The following is a 20,005-nucleotide window of genomic DNA, read 5'->3' on the forward strand; positions in this document are numbered from 1 at the left end:
CTCACGGTCAGAGAAAGAAGATACGGCACAGAAGTCACGGGATCGGGCTCTGTCAGTTCTCTCTCGCTCTGGTAGCCACGCAGAGGGCTGGGTGTGCTTCCAAGGCATGCACCTTCATTCAAGGAGGACTTTTGGTTTCAGAAACCTTCTCTCTCTTATTTTATTTGATTTATTACCCTCAATTACAATTAGATGGTATTATATTGTGTTATCTTGCATTCCGATATCACAGTCAGTAAAATAATTTTTCCTCCTTTGACCGTTGCCTCTGCTCATTCTCTTTCCCTCTCTTAGCCCAGCTCCCGTTCCTCTACCCCTTTCCCTTCTCCATTCCCATTTTTTGGGAACCAAGGGGCCCACTGGCCTACAGCCCCCCTGTCATGGGCATAGATTGATCTAGATTGATCTAGATAGCTCCGTGACATAGGGGTTTGCCATAAACTGGAGGAGAAGAGGAAGTTTGTGTGTGGGAGGGCTCTGTGTGGGAGCAGCAGTGAGGGGAAGGGCAGGAGAGCTGACTTCCCCCTTTTGGTGATAAAAGAGGAAATGCTGGAGAGTTTGTGAGCTCGATGGAGATTTTTGAGCACAGATGGCAGATTTTGTGGGGCTGGATGGAGATTTAGGGGCCACAGGTTGATCTGGCATCTGCATGAAGGATCTGCAGTCTCGATGGAGGTTTGGGGCTGGATAGAAATGTTGGGTTGGTTGGAGGCTTTCCGACTGAGTGGAGGATTGTGGGGTGGATGGAGGTTTTGTTGTAGATGAGGTATTAGGGTTTGAATGATGGATTTGGTGGTTGAATGGAGTCTTGGGGGCCTGGATGTAGAGATTGGGTCTGGCTGTAGAGATCAGAGTTGGATGGAGATTTAGGGGCTTGTCATGGTTTTGTAAGTTTGCTATTGGTATTCCACATCATAACATCATGGACAAAAGAGAAGAAGAACTACGTATCCCAGCAGACCTCACGGTCAGAGAAGGAAGATACATCACGGAAGATACGTCATCTGGTTGCGCGCGGTCTTTCGCTTTCAGTTGCTGCCAGGGAGAGGAGTGGGTGTGTTTTCCAAGCCATGCGCCTTCATCAAGTTGGGCTTTCGGTTTCGGAAGCTCTCTCACTCTCACTCTCTCTCTCTCTCTCTCTCTCTCTTATTTCATTTGATTTATTGCCTTTACTTTCAATTAGATTGTATTATATCGTGTCATCTTGCATTCCGACATCATAGTTAGTAAAATAAGTTCTCCTCCTTAGACTGTTGCTGCTGCTCCATTTTTTTTTGGGGGGGGGAGGGGAAGCCAGAGGGCCCACGAGCCTACTGTCCCCCTGTCATTGGCACAGATTTATCTGGATAACTCTGTGATAACATGACATTTTGCATACAGACATGGAGGCGCGCTAGTAGGTTTGTGATACACGTGTATGTACATCTCTGTTGCCCATGTGACAGCAGACACACGTGTAATGTGTATGTATCATATTCATGCAGTGCACGTGATGGTGAGCACACACAACACCCTTGCACTTGGCGATGGTGATGTTCATCCTGCACCCAGCATACAGTTTTTGTGCACTAAAGTAGCTTGCACATGTGTTGTGTGTAAGCATGGCCATGCACTGCTCTGGTTTTGCAGATCTTTGGGTTGGAGTGGGGTAATTTTTGCTGTCCCAGAAGAATGGTGATGGAACTTTGGAGTCACTTGGGAATAATTGATGATTCTCAGCTGCTGGTATGGAATTCATGGTGCGTAAGGAAGAACTTTGGGGTGAGAAAGGAGACTTTGAGGGTAACTGATGTTATCCAAGGGCAACTGATGTCATCTACCTGGACTTCCACAACTTCTTTTGTCGCCGAGCAACTTGTCCGAGGTTCCCTGCAGAGCAATATTCAGCCAAGGCGCGGCATGGACGAGGCCACACACCCATATGGTTACTAGTAGCCAAGCCAATTAATAACAACTGTGCACAGCTGTTTATATAGAGCAGTACAAATAACATGCTAAGTACAACAAGGCACGGTTCTCATAACTTGTGGTTGATTGCAGCTTGTCTCATGGCACCTGGCACAGCAGTCTCTATCACAGCTCTGCATTCCTTTCGCCAACTCCCATCGTTGTTCTGTGTGAGACAGTGATCCATAGCAGCTGTTTTGCTCGCAGTGACCCAGGGGGAGAAAAACATGACCTCCCTCGGTCAGCCACCCTTCCACAGTTCCCCCGTTCTTTTCTTGCACAAGCAAAACAGCCGAGGTAACCTTCGAGAGCATTTTCTTAAAAACAGCAGTAACCGAACAAATTATGAGGATTCCCACCACCAGCAACATCAGTAGACAAAGGCCCTCCTTGACAAGGCCACTAAGCCATCCCGTGACCTTGAGCTAATAACAGAAAGTCTATGGCAGCGTGATTTTGTAGCAAGGCACATTGTAAGCTATTTTGATCAAGCAGAAGCTGTTCGAAAAAGGAGAGCGCAACCCTTTTGGCAAGCGATAAGAGCTCAATGTTATCATTACATTCAGGGGTTAGCAGAGCACGCTTCATGCAGTTAGAGCGGTTAGAGAGACAAATGTTTCAAAGCTGCGCAAAGGTAGGAGCAAACATAGTTAATTTTCTTACATAACAAATTTGCAAGGTCCAGCTATCACCTGGCTAGGGATGCCCTGCCACGCTCTGTCTCCACAGATCAAAAAGATGTCCGGAGGCAATGCCTTCACAGAGCCATTGCACCATATAGTCGTGTTGTTACCCTTTGCAGCTGCACCATAGGCACCCAAACCCTGTCTTTTTGATGTATTGGTGCCACAGTAACCACCAGCATCCCGATAAGTAAATTTACCACCGCTAGATACATTAGTCCAAGAGGTCCAATTCAGCCCTTTATAGAGATTTAGGCCCTGCTGGGTATTGCCTAATACAAAGCAGGTCTGGGTCCAATTTTGTGACGTGTTCCCTATCGCCTGCGATCCCATAAGTTACAGTTCCTGGAGGTCCCAATGCAGCGAGACATTTAGTCCAGCAATCAGTTCAGCAAAACAGCCCAGCCCATGTAGAAGCCGCCATGGAGCCAGTGCAGGCAGCTGTCGGCTTCGATGAGGAGGCGCAGCAAGGTCTGCAGAGGCTGCTGCCACCCCTCCGCCCCGCCCACCAGGCTGCCCCGCGCCAGCTTCTGCAGCTCGACAGGCACCACGGCGCTGGTGCAGTGCTTCTCGATGTAGTCCTGGAAGCTCCTCACTCCCATGGTGAGCACCGCGCGACGGCTGACGTGGCTGTGGCGGCGGCCATTCAGCGGGGGGTCATATGGCCTTCAAGGTGTTGGCAACAGCATGCCACATACGATCTCAGAGGCTTCAGTAACTTCTCATCCTTCCCCCCAAATATCACACAGTCCCACATATGATCTCCTATATCACGCCATTCTTATGCTACGATGATGAGCAGAGGAGTCTTCAGGAACCCCTGTTCTTGGGCCCACGTTACTAGCTTAGCTAGGTCCTTATCCTTCACTGTCTCCCCTTGCTTAGCGAGGATACTGAGAAGCAGTGTCTGTCCATGCTAGCAGCAGTTGGCGGAGGAGGAAGCTGCGCACTCTTCCTACCCAAGTTGCTGCACTCTCAGCACATGGCACTCACCCCGCTGCAGGTCTGAGTCGTTGCCCTCTCGGCACACGATGCTCTGAGCTACCGTCCTCTTGGCAAATGGCACTTACCCGCAGCAACCTTCCCCACTCCCGTTGCCTCCACCTCAAACCGCTGTGACAACTCTCGAGCGTCCCGCTGCCTCCACGTCGAATCACGGTGGCAACTTGTGCGGCATTCCTGGGTCCCTGTTCGGGCGCCACTTGAAGGAGGGTTGCCCGAAACAAACCACATGTCTTCATAGAAATAATGGTGGAGCTTCGATTTATTGCCCAAATCAGCTCATACAGAAATACAGGGTGCACACGGAGATAGTCAGCTCATGATTGGTTAGCATACAGAAATCACGCGTCTTGCTCGCAAAGCTATTGGTCCAGCATTAATCATCACGTGGCTTTTCACACTGTTCCTCACATTCCATTGCCTTAGTCTCTCCCCAGGCTAGCTTCCCCCTTATCTTAACTGCAGCCTCAGCTTTTCTTTTTGCTTTGACAGCTTCAAGGTCTCATAGCCTGGGTAGTGCACGTAGCACTCGTACTCACAATGTCCTTGCTCTTTGAGCCATTCTCCTACAACTGGAGACGGTGGAGAACCACTGTGGGGTTCCTCAGTATGGCTGTGAGGAGGGACATCTCCGTTGTAAGTGTGTGGGTGTGGTCAGTGATGGTGTGTTTGGGGATGTGGGGGGACTTTGATTTGGGGTAACACTGGTCTGATATTGCAAGTAAATATGTGTGCCTTTTGGGGGTCCTATTACATTGTATGGATTGCCCACACTGTCAGGGGGATGTTTATGGCTGGGTTTTCCCCAGTTGGTGCAAGGACTTTGATTTGGGCCCTGGGGGATCTCAACAATGCAGATTCGTGCTTCCCCCTGGTCAGGATTTTGAGCATCACACAAGGTTAGAGTAAGCCATCTGATTTGGGGGATCCCGGGGTCCACATGGGCAGGGATTTGGGTTCCAGGTGGAGTATGAGGTGCCCAGGAACAGGCTGGGATCAGGGGTCCCTGACCCAAAGACCTATCTGGAAGTGCACAGCCTCAGGAATTTGTGGGTAGGCACCGGAGTCAAAATAGAACAGGAGCATTGTGGGGTTATGGGGGATGAAGGGGGTTTGAAACTTGTTGGACTTGTGAGAATAGGAAGGGGACGCAAGAGGAGGCAGGTAACGCTTGGGTGGATTTATAGTGGATCTGTAAATGATGGACACAGATGCACAAGATGACTGGGACTAGATAATTTATAGGGTCTGGAAGGGGAGGCAGGGGATACATGATGGATTTATAGGAGATGGGATGGGGGCAGGGAACATCTGAGGGAATCGATAGGCAACCTTCAGTGGATCCAATGGTAGAAACCTGGTGGTTTCTACAGAAGAATGGAAGGAGTGGAAGGGGAAAACTGGGGAGACGTGTAGGAGATGTACAGGAGATCCAAACCATTAAATCCCTTCCCCCCCCAGACTCTCATCTCTCCGTATCCAGAGGCTGCGGGCATCGTTGACAAAGAAGACGCCGAGGGCAAAGATGAGAGCAGCAGCGCAGCCCCTCACCACTGCCACCACCAGGTTCCCACGGGACACCAACTCAGCACCTGTGGGGTACAGGTACTTGGGTGTGTTCATCCCCAGCATCACCTCCATGGGGAAGGGATGTGATGACACTGCCACCCATGGGCAGCACTGGGGGCAAGCAAATGGGGGGCGGGTATACCTACCTGGGGGTGCTAGTGTGGGTGTCACCTCCAGTGTCACGCTGTCCCCAAGGGGTGAGGACACAAAGAGGGAGGCCTTGGGGTGATAGGAGCACCTGTAGGTGCCACTGTCAGCTGGAGTCACCCCAAAGAGGGTGAAGGTGGCTGTGCCCCCGCCATGGGGGTCCTGGTGCTGGAGAGGGGCTGAGTGCCCGTCCTTGTGCAAGAAGATGATGCCCCCATAGCCCTGATTGCAGCACTGGATGGTGACATTGGTCCCCACTTCCACAGTTTTTTCGTGGCTGATGGAAATGTTAGGTGGGGAATATCGATGATCTGAATGCAGAGAGATAACAGAGATAGGACCGGGCCCTGTGGAGAATGCCCAGGCCCATCTGCTTGCCCCATAACCCTCACCTGTCACCACCAATTCGATGGGGACACTCTTCTCTGATACTCCCGGTGGCTCCAAAACCCGGTACTGGCACCAATACTTCATTGCATCTTCCAGCTTAACACAAACCAAGGAGAACTCAGCCATGACCTGATGCTTGTCCATGTCCTTGTAGGATCTCAAAAGTCCATCCTGGTAGAGCTCAACCCAGGCAGCCGGCTTGGGTAGGTGGCACCGCAGGGTGACAGTGTCTCCCCAGGGACACCCCCTGGCTGGGGTGCAGCGACAGGGAGGGTCGGGGCACTAGGACAGGGGACAGCAGTCAGCCTTGTCCCTGCACACCCTCCTCAGCCCCTCTGCTGGCACCATGACCACACTCCCCTTTCTCTGTCCCCATTCTCCCCATACTCACGTTGCTGTGCCCTGTGCATTGTCACCAGCCACCAACCTGCAAGGGACACGGTCCTGGTCCCACACTGGGCCAACAACCCCTGTGGCACCACGTCCCCATTGTCACTCACCGAGGATGAGGGCCACCACCATTGTTGCCATGAGGCAGGAGCAGCCTGGGGACAGTGAGACTGCAGTGGGGACAGGGAGTGGCTGGAGAACCGCTGTCTGCTACCCTTGGGACATGATTCCATTATGTCACCTCCCTATGTGAAAATTGTGTTCCCCTAGTTTTTGCACCATGTGGACTACAATGGGATGGAACTTGTGGAGTGGCACACGCTGCCCTTACTGGGGTGCCCCACACAGGCTGTCACCCCTCATGTGTCACACGTTGTCTCCAAATCCATGGGGTGGTCTGTGGGGCAGCGTTTGGAGTTCCACAGGTGATTGTGGCATCTCCAAATCTATGGGTCGTGGTTGGTTGAAGGGACTCCAACTTTGTGAGGTGAGCAATGGGACATGGTTTTGGGGGGGTCCATAGTTGAGTGTGGGTCACCAAATCTATGGGGCAGTGTGTGCTGTGGGCCCTACTTTGTGCTCTACAGCGATGGATCTCCTTTTTAAATACATTTGCCCCAGTTTTGAGGTCCTCCCCCCTCTCCTCATAGCACACATCTGCGGTTCAGGAAAAGCCACATTTCCCTCAGTGACACCGCAGCCCTGTGGGAACCCCCAGGGAGACTGCCTCTCTGTTCCCCACCCCTCACATCTGTCGAGTGCTCCCAAAAATGTGCTCCCCAAGATTCCCCCCCCATACGTCCCCACAACCTCCAGTGCTATCCCCCATCCCAGGCTCCTTCTCTAAAGCTTCCCTCAGCAGCTGCTCCTCCGTGGTCCTTCCAGGTTGCTGCCCCTGGTGGATCGGTAAAGATATTGCAGAAGGGAAGAGGTCACACACGGCTCCACCCCATTCCTCCCCCGGATCTCAGCGCTGTGCTGGGGAGTGCTTGGATGTGGTGTTGCTTTCCAGGAAACTCTTAGGCAGAAAGTGGGGTGAGATGTGCTTGTGTGGGGACAAAGCCATGGGAAGCAAGCAGAGATGGGGTTGGACCCCCCAGCTTTTGTGCCAATCTATTCTGGTTGTGGTGGCCCTCAATTAGTGAAGCCAGCTGAAAGCATAGAAATATTGCTTGCATCTTCTGCCCATGTTGGGTGAAGCACTGGGATTGCTGGGTGGTCATCCCCAGTCCGACACAAAGCCCAGATAGCACTCTGGGGGAAAAGGACCAGATTTCTGCTCTGAGAAGCTGTGGTTTCTATGCGGTGGATGTGGTTACAAGCTTGTCACTCACCCTGCACGCCGAGCGCAGTCAGCAGTAGCAGCAGCAGCCCCAGAGCACTGGTTTTCAGGAAGACCCGGTGCCAGCGTGGGCAGAGGGTGGGAGCTGGAAGAGTCCCCATTTGTTGAAAAACAGATCTTCCATCGTGGTTCCCGCGCAACGTTGATTCAGAAGTTGATGGCTGCTGTGTTTCCCCCAGTTCTGGGGGTCTGTGGATCCTAACCAGTTGCTGCAGTGGTTCCCCGTGGGGAAGGAGCTGGTAGAAGGAGGTGATGGCAGCAGGCACCCATGGGCTGGGCTCCTGCTGGAGGGTGGATGGGCAGAGGGAGAAGGACACCCCCTGCATGTGTTGTTGTGGAGGTGGTGGAGGCTCTGCAGGTCCTCAAGAGCATGGCGTGGGAGCTTCACAGACCCCATACCTTTGTGAAATGATACCAGGGTAGAGCAGATGGCGCTTGGCAGCAAGTGGGTCTGTGTGGAGCTCATCCCACCAGGACCCAGGCTGCATTATCACCATTTCAGATTCAACTTCCAATTCCTCACATCGGGTTTCCCGATGAGGGCTGATTTTTGATGTACATCCATCCCACCTCCGGACACTTGCAGGCTTCCTTCTTCCCCATCCCTTCCTTCCTCCTGTCCCCACTACAAACCAGGATCAGCCCATAACTCAGCCAACATTCCTGGTGTTTCTTGGGGAAAACAATGAAACAAGAAACCCCCAAACCAAGTTAGCAGTAGGCACCCAACACCCAAACCAACACTCACCATCGTGCTTCTCAGCAGGAGAAAAACCACTTGCAGAATGCCTGAAGTCCACGCTGCTATTTTCCCCGTCCATAGATCACAAGTTAACAAGACTGTTCCCAAAATGACAAACCCCAGAGCCACTTCTTGCTTTGTGACAGACCTGCCGGTATCTGCATCCGGTGCCAGGAAATAGCACCCGCTGGGCTTCTGATCTGGGCTTTGCTTCTTCTAATTTCCAATTTGGGGTATAGATACACACATGCTGCAGCCTTTCCCTTTAGCACAAGTTGATAGGTGCCATAGGTTGCTCACCTTGAGGTGGAAATTCACCTCTGGGTTCAGTGGGCACATCAGGCAATGAAGTGCTGAGCTGCTGGGAAAGCAGTAAGGAACAAAAACACTGCTGAAATATCCAGGAAAAAAAAAAAATCACTGGACAAGAGGATAGAAGCATGCAGAATTGCAGGGCAGCCCTTGGAGAGGAGAAGCAGCGCCAGCGCAGGGAAGGAAAGAGCCCTGAGAGCTGGGATGGCCCAGAGGGAAGGAACAGCTCAGTGCTGTGAGCAGCAGCTCTGAGGCTGCAGTACTGCTGAGAGCAGTTGCGTTGGAACACGCTCTGCTCACAGCTGTGGGGATCTGCACCCTTCGGGCCCCACGTTGGGCACCACAAGGACTGCGGTGCTGTCACCCGGCAGCAGCTCAGCACCACACTGCTTTTATTCTCACTGACCCCTCCCAGTGGGATCCCGAAGAGACTCAGAATAAAATGCCACAATTTGTGGGTTAAGATAAAATCTATGTGCTAAGAGAAAACAGGAAGAGAGAAAAAACAGGAATGCTTATAGTATATGTCTACATGTGTGTATTTATGTGTAGAGAGTTATAAAGAAATGTTGCACAAAGCAGTTGCTCACCACCCCCCAAGTGATGCTAAAAGCAGAAAAGATGGAGTGGAGCATGTCATCGTTTGGTAATGTTGCTGTTGGTATTCCACATCATAACAGCACGGACAGCACGGGCAATTAAAGCGTTAATACTCCAGTTCTGTGGATTGACAACCTTCCAGATACCTGCTTCTCAGAAGAGAAGAAGAACTGCATATCCCAGAGGACCTCACGGTCAGAGAAGGAAGATACGGCACAGAAGTCACGGGATCGGGCTCTGTCGGCTCTCTCTCTCTCTGGTAGCCACGCAGAGGGCTGGGTGTGCTTCCAAGCCATGCGCCCTCACTCAAGTAGGCCTTTTCGTTTTGGAAACTTTCTCTCTCTTGTTTTGTTTGATTTATTACCCTCAATTTCAATTAGATTGTATTACTTTGTGTTATCTTGCATTCCGATATCATGGCCAGCAAAGTAAGAATTCCTCTTTAGATCATTGCCGCTGTTCCATTCTCCTTCCCTCTCTGAGCCCAGCTCCTGTTCCCCTACCTGTTTCCCCTTTCCCTTCTCATTTTTTGCGAGCCACTGGGCCCACGGGCCTATTGCCGCCTTGTCATGGGCATAGATTGATCTAGATTGATCTAAATATCTTCGTGACATAGGGATTAGCCATAAACTGGGGGAGAAGAGAAAGTCTGTGCGTGGGAGGGCTGTGTGTGGAAGCAGCAGTGAGAGAAAGGGCAGGAGAGCTGACTTCCCCCTTTTGGTGATGAAAGAGGAAATGCTGGAGAGTTTGTGAGCTCGATGGAGATTATGGAGTCCAGATGAAGGATTTTGTGGGGCTGGATGGAGAATTTTTGGGGCCACAGGTAGATCTGGGGGCTGCATGAAAGATCTGCAGTCTCGATGGAGGTTTGGGGCTGGATAGAAATGTTGGGTTGGTTGGAGGCTTTGGGTCTGAATGGAGCCTTGTGGGCCTGGATGCAGAGATTGTGTCTGCCTGTAGAGATCAGAGTTGCATGGAGATTTAGGGGCTGGATGGAGGTTTCAGGGGGGATGGAGATTTTTGGGGATGGGTGACATTTATGGGGCTGGATGGTGGATGTGGGGACTGAATGGAGTTTTTTTGGGTGGATGGACGGATGGATGGATGGATGAGCAGATGAGTAACAGTGATGGAAAGCAGCCCACACAGCTGGGAATCTGTCCTCAAGGACAGGGAGAGGAGCAGAGCTGTCAGATGTGTAAGGCCGCTTTGCTCAGGGCACAAGAGCTCTCCATCCCCAGTGCAGGCAGTCCGGAAAGGAAGGCAAGAGAGCAGCATGGCTGAAGCGGGACCTGCTGGTCAAAGTGGAAAGCAAGAAGCAGATGCACAGGCAGTGTCAGCAGGCCAGGGAGCGTGGCAGGAGGGTGGTGCTGGTGCTGGTCTGTGTGGGGCTGGGGGCAGGAAGGCCAAGGCCCAGCTGGAACTGGACGTGGTGAGGGGTGCAAAGAAGTACGAGGAAGGCTTCGACAGGGCTGTCAACCTGAAAAGGAAAGCCCAGGAGGGCAAACCCACCAGTGAGCAATGCTGGCAGGCTGGAAACAAGAGACAAGGAGAAGGCTGACTCCTTCATGGGCTATATGGGTTCCACACACAGCCTCTGTGTGTCAGTAGATTCAATCAGACTCAAAAATGGTGTCCCACATTCTGAGAGCAAGGCAAGGTCCATCCCTTGTTCCTGTCCTTCTAATTCAGACAGCAGAATGATTTCCTGATCTGATGGGTCTGGCAGCACCACACACCCTCGCTGAGTGCTATTCCGTTCAGCAGTGAATTGGCTCTGCAGGGCTGCCAATGGCCCCTGCCAGGATTTCAGCCTTCCATCAGCAGTGTGCTGAATGACAGCCTCTCCTTCTGGGCTGTCAGCAGCACTGCTCCCAACACAGTGCACACTGTGCTGTTCTGAGCCCAAGGCGTTCCCGGTGGGGAAGGGCACACAGTGCCCCTTTTCAGCTCCTCAGGAACAGGGGAGCAGCCCAGCACTGGCATTTCCCAGGCAGCCATGGCTTGGCCCTGCTCGGACCTGTCCCGGCATGGAGCCTTGCTGGGGTAGAGCTGAGAGGTCACCTCCGGACCTTTCCAGACCTGTCATGTGCACAGCTTTATCTACATATCTCTGTGACACCAGAGAAGCTGCATTTCTTGATGTCTCCTTTTTGCCAGGTGGTGACTTCAATCATTGCATGAGCGCTCTCATCCCCCTTTCTGTACCAGCACTGCAACTCCTCAAAATGGACCATGATTGCTTTCCTCCCTGCATCTCTCTCTCTTACGTTCCTTCTCTGCTTCTCTCCAATTTCTCTCCTTTCTTTTTCTCTTTCTTCCTCATTTTCCCCCCAGTCATCTTTTACTCTTCTCCTGCAGCAGCCATGATCCATGACAGCCCAGGGTTGAGAGCGTGTGGAGCACCTCAACAGGCGCAGTGTGCAGAGTGCATCTCTCCAATTGTCGCACCCCAGAGGGGCCCCACAGTGCAACCACTCCTATGTGCTAATATGTCCACATCAGGAGGTGACATCATATCATCCTGAAAAAGAAAGGGGAACTGACAGCAGCTCTCTGGCCACTTCCTTTCCCCTCTGCAGTCTCACTGTCCCCAAGCTGCTCCTGCCTTACGGCACCAATGGCGGTGGACCTCATTCTCGGTGAGTGACCGTGGGGACGTGGTGCCACGGGGGTTGGTGGCGCAGTGTGGGACCAGGACCGTGTCCCTTGCAGGTTGGTGGCTGGTGGCAGCGAGCAGGGCACAGCAAGGTGAGTATGGGGACAGGGAGAGAATGGGGACTGATGGAGGGGAGTGTGTGCAGGGGGAGAGCAGAGTGGCCCAGGAGGGTGTGCAGGGACAAGGCTGACTGTTGTCCCTCGTCCTAGTGCCACGACCCTCCCTGTTGCTGCACCCCAGCCAGGGTGTGCCCCTGGGGGACAATGTCACCCTGCGCTGCCACCTGCCCCGGCTGGCTGCCTGGGTCTGGCTGTACCAGGAAGAAGGTTGGTCATACAACAAGAGGAAGAAGAAGGAGCAGGACACGGCCGAGTTCTCCTTTGTTAGCACAAAGCAGGAACACGCAGGTCGTTATCGGTGTCAGTACCGGGTGTCTGAGTCAGCCGAGATGTCAGTGGAGAGTGACCCTGTGGAGCTGGTGCTGACAGGTGAGGACACTGGGGACAGCAAATGGCTCTGGCTGCTCCCCACAGGACCGTGTCCCACTGCTGTTCCCTCCCTCATGCAGATCTCAGATATCCGCCATCCAGCATTTCCCTTCACCCTGAGCAACATGTGGGAACAGGGACCAATGTCACCATCCGCTGCTGGAACAAGGATTACGGGGCCACCTTCCTCCTGCACAAGGATGGGAGCTCAGACCCTATCCAGCGCCAGGACTTCAGTGAGGGGGGCACAGCCACTTTCACCCTCTTTGGGGTGACCCCAGCTGACAGTGGCACCTACAGGTGCTCCTACCGCCCCTGGCGCTTCATGTCCTCACCTCTTGGGGACAGCGTGATGCTGGAGGTGACACCCACACCTGCACCCCCAGGTGGGTCTCAACCCCATTTGGGTACACCTCGTGCCACCCATGAGTGGCTGTGTCACCTCTGTTCCCCATGGAGGTTGTGGCTGGGGATGTGGAAACCCACACATTCCGACCCCACAGGTGCTGCAGGCAGTTCTCGTGGGAACTTGGTGGTGGCAGTGGTTGGTGGCTGCACTGCCGCCTTTGTCTTCATCCTCGTCCTTATCATCTTCTTCCTCCTCTCTGCCCGCAGACGTCGGACACAGAGAGATGAGAGCCCTGGTGGGGAAGGGGTTAAATGTCCTTATTTCTCAGTAGATCCCCTCAAACGTCCCTCAGGCTCCCCCATAATCTCATTCCCCTCCGTGTTTTGACACAGATGCCCCCCCAAAAAAGCCTGAGGCCATGGAGTTCCAGGTGAGTGACTGGGTCAGGGAGCACCAAATCCCAGTCTGACCCCTGAAGTGCTCCCAGTCCCACATAGCGCCTTAAACTCTGTCCATGGGGACCCCAGGGGACTCCCCACCCTCTCATGCTTTGCCCTAATGTTAAGCACACCCTCAAACTCAGCCCACGAGGAACTCCAAAACTGCATCAAGGAAACACCCTGGACCCTGATCTGAGCCCCCTGATCCCCCTGACCCCTCTGATCCTTAAACACTCCTCAGACCCCATGGGCACTTTCACGCCATGTAGTAGGAACCCCAAACATCACCCGTGGGGTGTCCCTCCCAGATCACATTTGGGACCCCCATGGTGGCACTCTGTATTCCAGCTGTGTCCCCAGGTGCCTTCCAGTGACAGCGAGGGACTGACCTACTTGGAGCTGCAAGCTGTGACCCCCAGCACACAGCCCCCCAACTCCCCCATCGCCCCACAGCCCTCTGTTATCTACACTGAGGTGGCCGTTCGGGGGCGCCACTGATGCCTCCATACGTGTGCACAAACACGTGTGTGTTGTATGCACACATGTGCTTCCAGCATGCACAGTGCACTTGTGTTGTGTGTGCTCACCATCACGTGTGCACTGCATACAGGTACCATGTATGTGTTCATATGTTACCTGCGTGTGCACCATCACATGTGCACAACAGTTGTACACAGATGTGCACTCCGTGACTAACTCTGTTCCTTTGTGTCTGTGCTATGCCACGTGTGTACACCAGCATATGTGCACAGTAGTGCACGTGTGTGTCCTTAGCATGCTTTCCGAGACTGGTAAGGAACGCATGAGGTGACCAGCAACACTTTGTGGACAGCTCTTCGTTCCAAAGCATTGCTTTGGAGCCGTTTGATTTCAAAGAGAAGCTCTCCATAAATGGATGTGTATTCCTGCTCCGAGCCTTGGCTGACTCCATCGTGGTATCCACCCCAGCTGACTGGGAGAGGTGCGACGCAGGAGGCAGAGAAAGATTCACCTCCCTCCAAACCCACTCAGAGGGACGGTGCACATCTGCTCCCTGTGCCTGCACTATCCGTGTCCTCACTGTGTACGTGTGTCCTCACCATGTGCCCCACATCAGCGCCTCGTCTGTCCCCACAGCACACACATGTCCCTCCCGTGTGCGCATCTCCAGCTCCACATCCCAAACCAGCACCCGACCCACCGTGGTGTTGGGGCAGGATTCCCATTTCTGGAGGGTTTTATCCCACATTCCTGGATGAGAATTCTGATTCCAAAGTGTTTCACTCTGCTTTGTGAGGGAGAATTCCTATTTCTGAAGGTTTTACCCTTCCTCTACCTCTGAAGGTTTTCATTCCTTCTTTTGGGGATAATGCTTGGATCTGAAGGGTTTTCACCAACCTCTGGGAGGAGATTTCCCATTTCCAAATGTTTTTGTCATCATTTCTGGTAGAATTATCATTTGTGGATGTATCCAAACTTTTGTGAAAAATTCCACAAATTCTTGGGGAAAATGCAGCCCCAGGAGCAGAAGATCCAGCCGGAGAAGGACAGATGAACGGATGGCCAATGTACTGGTGCAAACCGTCTCCAAACCACTGAAAAAAAAATGAAATGGTCACACAGGAAAAAAAAAAAAACAAAAAAAAAAAAGAGAGAGAAGAAGAGTGAGGGGTTGGAGAGGAGAGGAGAGGAGAGGAGAGGAGAGGAGAGGAGAGGAGAGGAGAGGAGAGGAGAGGAGAGGAGAGGAGAGGAGAGGAGAGGAGAGGAGAGGAGAGGAGAGGAGAGGAGAGGAGGGGAGAGGAGGGGAGGGGAGGGGAGAGGAGAGGAGGGGAGGGGAGGGGAGGGGAGGGGAGGGGAGGGGAGGGGAGGGGAGGGGAGGGGAGGGGAGGGGAGGGGAGGGGAGGGGAGGAAAAGAAACAAGTCGTCTACAGGCCATGAATCCGAGAAATGCTGGCTCACATTCTGAGAGCAAGGCAAGGTCCACCCCTTGTTCCTGTCCTTCTCATTCAGACCGCAGAATCATTTCCTGATCTGATGGGTCTGGCAGCACCACACACCCTCGCTGAGTGCTATTCCGTTCAGCAGTGAATTGGCTCTGCAGGGCTGCCAATGACTCCTGCCAGGATTTCAGCCTTCCATCAGCAGTGTGTTGAAGGACAGCCTCTCCTTCTGGGCTGTCAGCAGCGCTGCCCCCAACACAGCACACACTGTGTGGTTCTGAGCCCAAGGCATTCCCGGTGGGGAAGGGCACACAGAGCCCTTTTCAGCTCCTCAGGAACAGGGGAGCAGCCCAGCACTGGCATTTCCCAGGCAGCCATGGCTTGGCCCTGCTCGGACCTGTCACAGCATGGAGCCTTGCTGGTGTAGAGCTGTGTCATGGTTTTGCATCTTTGCTATTGGTATTCCATATCATAACATCATGGACAAAAGAGAAGAACTACGTATCCCAGAGGACCTCACGGTCACAGAAGGAAGACACATCACGGAAGATACGTCATCTGGTTGCGCGCGGTTTTCTTCACTTTCGCTTGCTGCCGGGAGAGGAGTGGCTGTGCTTTCCAAGCCGGGTACCTTCATCAAGTAAGGCTTTCGGTTTCGGAAACTCTCTCACTCTCTCTTTTTCTCTCTCTCTCTCTCTCTATCGCTCTTTCGCTCTCTCTCATTTCATTTGATTTATTATCCTCACTCCCAATTAGATTGTATTATATTGTGTCATCTTGTATGCCAACATCGTAGTTAGTAAAATAAGTTCTCCTTCTTAGATCGTTGCCATTGCTCCGTTTTTTTCTCGGGAAGCTGGGGGGGAGGGGGCCCGCGAGCCTACTGTTCCCCTGTCACGGGCACAGATCTATCTAGGTAACTCCATGACAAATTTTTGGTGGAGAATGCGGGCAAGATTCATCTGAAGCTTTAACGTTTGTAAGAAAAAAAGGATTTTGTTAAGGCAGACTGTGAGACTACAAAGCATTGCTGGTGTTGGTGTGACCTTCATAGATTAGATTATAGCCTGGGCAGTCCGCCAAACTCCAGACACTCTACCGAGTGGTTCCCGTTTGTTTTCCTTTTTTTCCTCCTTCTCTTCACCCCCCCCTCCCTTTAGCAGTTACCATCTTTGAGGTTGCTCTTTATTGTCAGAGCACTGTATAAGGGATTAAAAGCTATCATGTTCCTTGCCAGTTACCGGTCTATAATTAACCTCTTGATGTCTTGCTGTGGAATTATGTTTACATATAACCAAGGGCACTGATAGAGGCACCTGTCTGGTGGCTTTTTGCAATGTTGTATAATTTGAATTTTGAGACTTTCGAACCGGTTTCCAGGCTTCCCTCTCAGTTTGTCGAACGTTTTTCAAATACCAAATCAGTGCTCATACTTGTGTGCGTGTTATCAATATCCCTGAATATATTGCTGTTCATTTGTGCTAAGTGGAAGAAGCCTCCAAGACCAGAGAATGATGACAGGCAAGGAACACGGAAAGGTTTAGGAAGAATCTTAGAAGCGTGGGGACCCGCCATACCATGGGATTTCACTCTTGAACAGCTGTGGAATCCCGAGAAACTGAGCCAGCATTTGAGTCAGGGACGGTGCGACTTAGATAGATCAAAGGAAGTACGGCTTATCTGGGGCTTGGCTTATGCCTACCACGCTCTGTATAGTACTGTTCTGGAAAGAGAGAGTTTCCAAGAGGAAGTGCAAGCCAAAGGGGGAAGTCTTCAAGTCAGACCTGATCAGTCACAGCAGACACCAGTAACAGTATCAGTAGCCCCTGTAGAAGGCAAGAAATGGAAGCGGGTTTCCTCGCGTCTAGAGCGAAAAAAGGAAGAAGAAGAAGAAGAAGAAGTGGAGGAGGAGGTGGTAGAGGAAGATCCAGGTGAAGGGACTTCCTCAGAACCAAGAAAAGCAAAAGCAAAAACTAAGAGGCATGAAGAGGACAGCGATGAAGAGGAGATCTCTATTACTGTTCGTCGACCTCTCAAGATGTCTGAGATCCTAAGCTCAAGGAAGGAATTTGAACGACGTTTGAATGAAACTGTTGTCGCCTGGTTGCTTCGCTGTTGGGATAGTGGGGCCAGTAGCTTGTCTCTAGAAGGTAACGAAGCCCGCCAACTAGGAGACGTTGCCAGAGCCAGATCCATTGACAGAGGAATTAGCAGGTGCTTGGATGGAGCTGCAACCCTCTGGGATCGAATATTAATAGCTGTGAGGGAAAGGTATCCCTACAAAGAACTTCTGCAGCCTGCAATGAAAACGTGGGATACAAGTGAGAAAGGTATCCAGTATTTGAGGGAAATAGCCCTGGTGGAAATGTTATATGACTCTAATTTTGCTCTTAATGATCCACGCCAAAACCATGATCCGGAGAGAGTGAGGACAACACCTGAAATATGGCAAAAACTTACGAGAGCAGCACCAGACAGATACGCCCCCACACTAGTAGCAACATTCCACAGATACGAGGACCAACAGAGAAGACCCCTAGTTTTCAAATTGATTCTTACACTCCAAAACTATGAGCAACATCTACCCCCAACCCACGTTTCCATTTCAGCCGTCCCAGAGTTATCAAACAGAGTGGGTGAAGTACAAGAGCAGGTGTCTCTACTGATTAATCGTGATGGACCCGTAATAGTATCAGAAACATTTGACGAAGATCAGGATAAGCAAAGGGGCCTAATGAAAGAACTTATCAAACTAACGAAAATCCAATTAACTAAAGAAGATGGAACCCCCTCCTCACCTGTATCATCAAAAATTTCAGCTATTGAAGGCAAACGCTTTGCTGCTTGAGTGAGAAACTTCTTCCTGGGGGAGAGCTGAGAGGTCACCTCTGCACCTTTCCACACGGAGGGGATCTGACAGCACCGCCCCATGTGTGTCACGTCCTGTGCATGGAGGGTGGGAGGGAGGGAGCACAGGGACTGCGGTGCTGTCACACAACAGCAGCTCAGCACCACACAGCTTTCATTCTCACTGACCCCTCCCAGTGGGTTTGGGGTGAGAAATGGAGAGAAAGAGGAAGAATTTGTAGGTTCAAATAAAATCTATTTACTGAGACCGAAAACAAAGAGAGACATAACAGTAATGATGATGAGATATATGAATATATTTTTCCAAAGCAAGTGATGCACAAAGGAATTGCTCAGCACCCAAAGACCAATGATAAAACTGGAAGAGAATAGGAGGCAGGAAATATTGGGGAATTTATAGGGGATCTATAGGGCATCTGTAGGAGATGGAAGGGGAGCAAAGGGACATGTCTGGGGATCTCCAGAGGAGGGGTAGATTGGGACAGATGAGGGGGTCTCAGAGGAATGGTGGTGGTGTTTGGGAGTGGATGGGAGAGCATTTGGAGGTTTCATGGTCTGCTAAGTGTTTTGCGGGGATAAAGAAGGACTTTGGGGTAAGAGATGAGCATTTAGGGATTTGGTGTGTCTGGGAAGCATTTGGGATGCACCAATGAGAATTTGGGATTGTAGATTTGGGGAGGTTATCTGGTTTGTGGTTAGAAGAGGACATCAGGGAGTCCCAAGCAGGGAATTTGAGGTCTGTCCCCTTCCACACACCCCTGAAATGAGACACTTGGAGAGGCCCATCAGCGCGGTAAATCAGTGCTGACTGTGGTGTAGATGACAGGGGACTGGGGGGCAGTGGGGGAAGTGGGAGATTGGGAGCACGGGATGGCAGCTGGCATCTCGGTGTAGGTCAGATCCACGCTGTCCCTGGAGGGCCCCTGGAGATGGAGGAGGAGAGTGGGGTGCTACCAAGGGGGTCCCCAAGATGAGTGAGCTGAGGGTGGGTCTGTGGTGTAGGTATGTGGGGGGTGTGGCCATGAGGAGGAGTCTGCATTTGTGACTGGGCTTAGCTTTGAGGTCTGCATGGGGGATGTTTGGGGGTCCAGCCGTGGATTTGGGGTGCCCATAGGGTCTCGAGGTGTTTAGGGACTGGTGGAACAGAGAGGCTCAATTCTGGTGTCCCCATGGGCATTGGGTTTCCCTGTGAGTGCATTTAGTGCCCCTCTAGTCATGAAATCGGTGCCTATAGGGTCTAGAGGGGGTTAAGGCTTGGAGGGCATCTTTTGTTCTGGGTATTTAGGGGTATCTGTGGGCTGGGGTTCCCCACAGTGCAGGTTTGTGTTTCCCGAGGGCTGGACACGGGTGGTGCTCATAAATGTGAGGGTAAGCCATATGAGGTTGGGGGTCACTTGGGGTCCCCTTGGAGAAGGTTTGGGTTTCCATGGAGATGCAAGGTGTGGGTCCCAAGAAGTGAACTGGGATTTGGGTTCCACTGACTCAGACCCTTACCTGGAATTGCTTTGACTCGGGCATCTCAGGAGTGACACCTGCATCAAAAAGAGGGGGAAGGGTGGGAGTTATGTGTGGGCCTCGAGGAACAACTGGGAAACCATAAAGGATCTGCAGAGGGTCAAAGAATAAGCAGAGGACACTTGAGGGGATGCATAGGGAATGGAAACCATTGAAGTCCTTCCTCACCTGCGCTCTCATCTCTCCGTGTCCAGAGGCTGCGGGCATCGAGGACAAAGTAGAGGCCCAGGCTGAAGACCAAGACAGCAGCACAGCCCCTCAGCACCGCCACCAGCAGGTTCCCATGGGACCACTCCTTGGCACCTGTGGGCTCTGAGTGTTTGGGTGTCCCCATCACAGGGCAGGGATGCCGTGACAGTTCCACCCATGGCTGACACTGGGGCCCTACAAATGGGATCTCCGACCTAACTGGGGTTGCAGGTGTGGGTGTCACCTCCACCACCATGCTATCTACAGGGGTGAGGACCCAAATATGTGGCCCTTGGGGTTGTAGGATTTTTTATTGGTGCTGCAGTGGCCAGAGTCCCCTCTAAGTGGGTGAAGGTGGCTGTGCCCCACCAGTGGGATCCTGGCACAGGATACGAGCTGAGCATCTCTATTCCTCATCTCTATGCAGGAGGAATGTGCCACCACAACCCCCATT

At 52.2% G+C, this 20,005-nt stretch overlaps 5 protein-coding genes across 11 annotated transcripts in view; 1 reads left to right on the forward strand and 4 right to left on the reverse strand.

The window, feature by feature from the left end:
- LOC124417463 (V-set and transmembrane domain-containing protein 1-like) overlaps positions 1 to 20,005 on the reverse strand; it is a 242,283-nt gene that overhangs the window by 170,123 nt on the left and 52,155 nt on the right.
- Positions 1 to 20,005, reverse strand: part of LOC100859870 (platelet glycoprotein VI-like) — a 93,203-nt gene that overhangs the window by 67,348 nt on the left and 5,850 nt on the right. The window lies entirely within an intron of this gene.
- Positions 3,877 to 8,127, reverse strand: LOC107050231 (osteoclast-associated immunoglobulin-like receptor). 2 transcript variants are annotated; one of them, XM_040654483.2, is made up of 5 exons: positions 7,463 to 8,127; positions 6,130 to 7,146; positions 5,741 to 6,020; positions 5,348 to 5,659; positions 3,877 to 5,224 (listed from the first exon to the last, which is right to left on the reverse strand). In XM_040654483.2, exons 3-5 carry the CDS (start codon positions 5,880 to 5,882, stop codon positions 5,073 to 5,075), a joined length of 606 nt encoding a protein of 201 aa, XP_040510417.1. In that variant the 5' UTR covers positions 5,883 to 6,020; positions 6,130 to 7,146; positions 7,463 to 8,127; the 3' UTR covers positions 3,877 to 5,072. The 2 variants fall into 2 exon arrangements, with proteins under 2 accessions (XP_040510417.1, XP_046760848.1); XM_046904892.1 differs by having other exon boundaries at positions 6,130 to 8,127.
- LOC107049104 (leukocyte immunoglobulin-like receptor subfamily B member 1) lies at positions 11,640 to 14,374 on the forward strand (the record flags this gene model as incomplete). The annotated part of the gene is made up of 7 exons (XM_046904784.1): positions 11,640 to 11,766; positions 11,840 to 11,875; positions 11,993 to 12,271; positions 12,352 to 12,657; positions 12,775 to 12,915; positions 13,013 to 13,050; positions 13,421 to 14,374. Coding segments are annotated over 7 exons (1,065 nt in total), but the record flags the coding sequence as incomplete, so codon positions are not given.
- Positions 18,123 to 20,005, reverse strand: part of CHIR-AB1 (immunoglobulin-like receptor CHIR-AB1) — a 173,847-nt gene continuing 171,964 nt past the window's right edge. For 2 of the 4 annotated variants that reach the window (NM_001397444.1, XM_046904773.1), the window contains 3 exon segments: positions 18,123 to 18,770; positions 19,342 to 19,379; positions 19,531 to 19,674. In NM_001397444.1, the coding sequence (NP_001384373.1) occupies positions 18,633 to 18,770; positions 19,342 to 19,379; positions 19,531 to 19,674 (320 nt within the window). In that variant the 3' untranslated portion in view covers positions 18,123 to 18,632. 4 annotated transcript variants of the gene reach the window in all.

The sequence above is a fragment of the Gallus gallus genome, chromosome 31, assembly GCF_016699485.2.
Source record: "Gallus gallus isolate bGalGal1 chromosome 31, bGalGal1.mat.broiler.GRCg7b, whole genome shotgun sequence".
Classification (NCBI taxonomy): domain Eukaryota; kingdom Metazoa; phylum Chordata; class Aves; order Galliformes; family Phasianidae; genus Gallus; species Gallus gallus.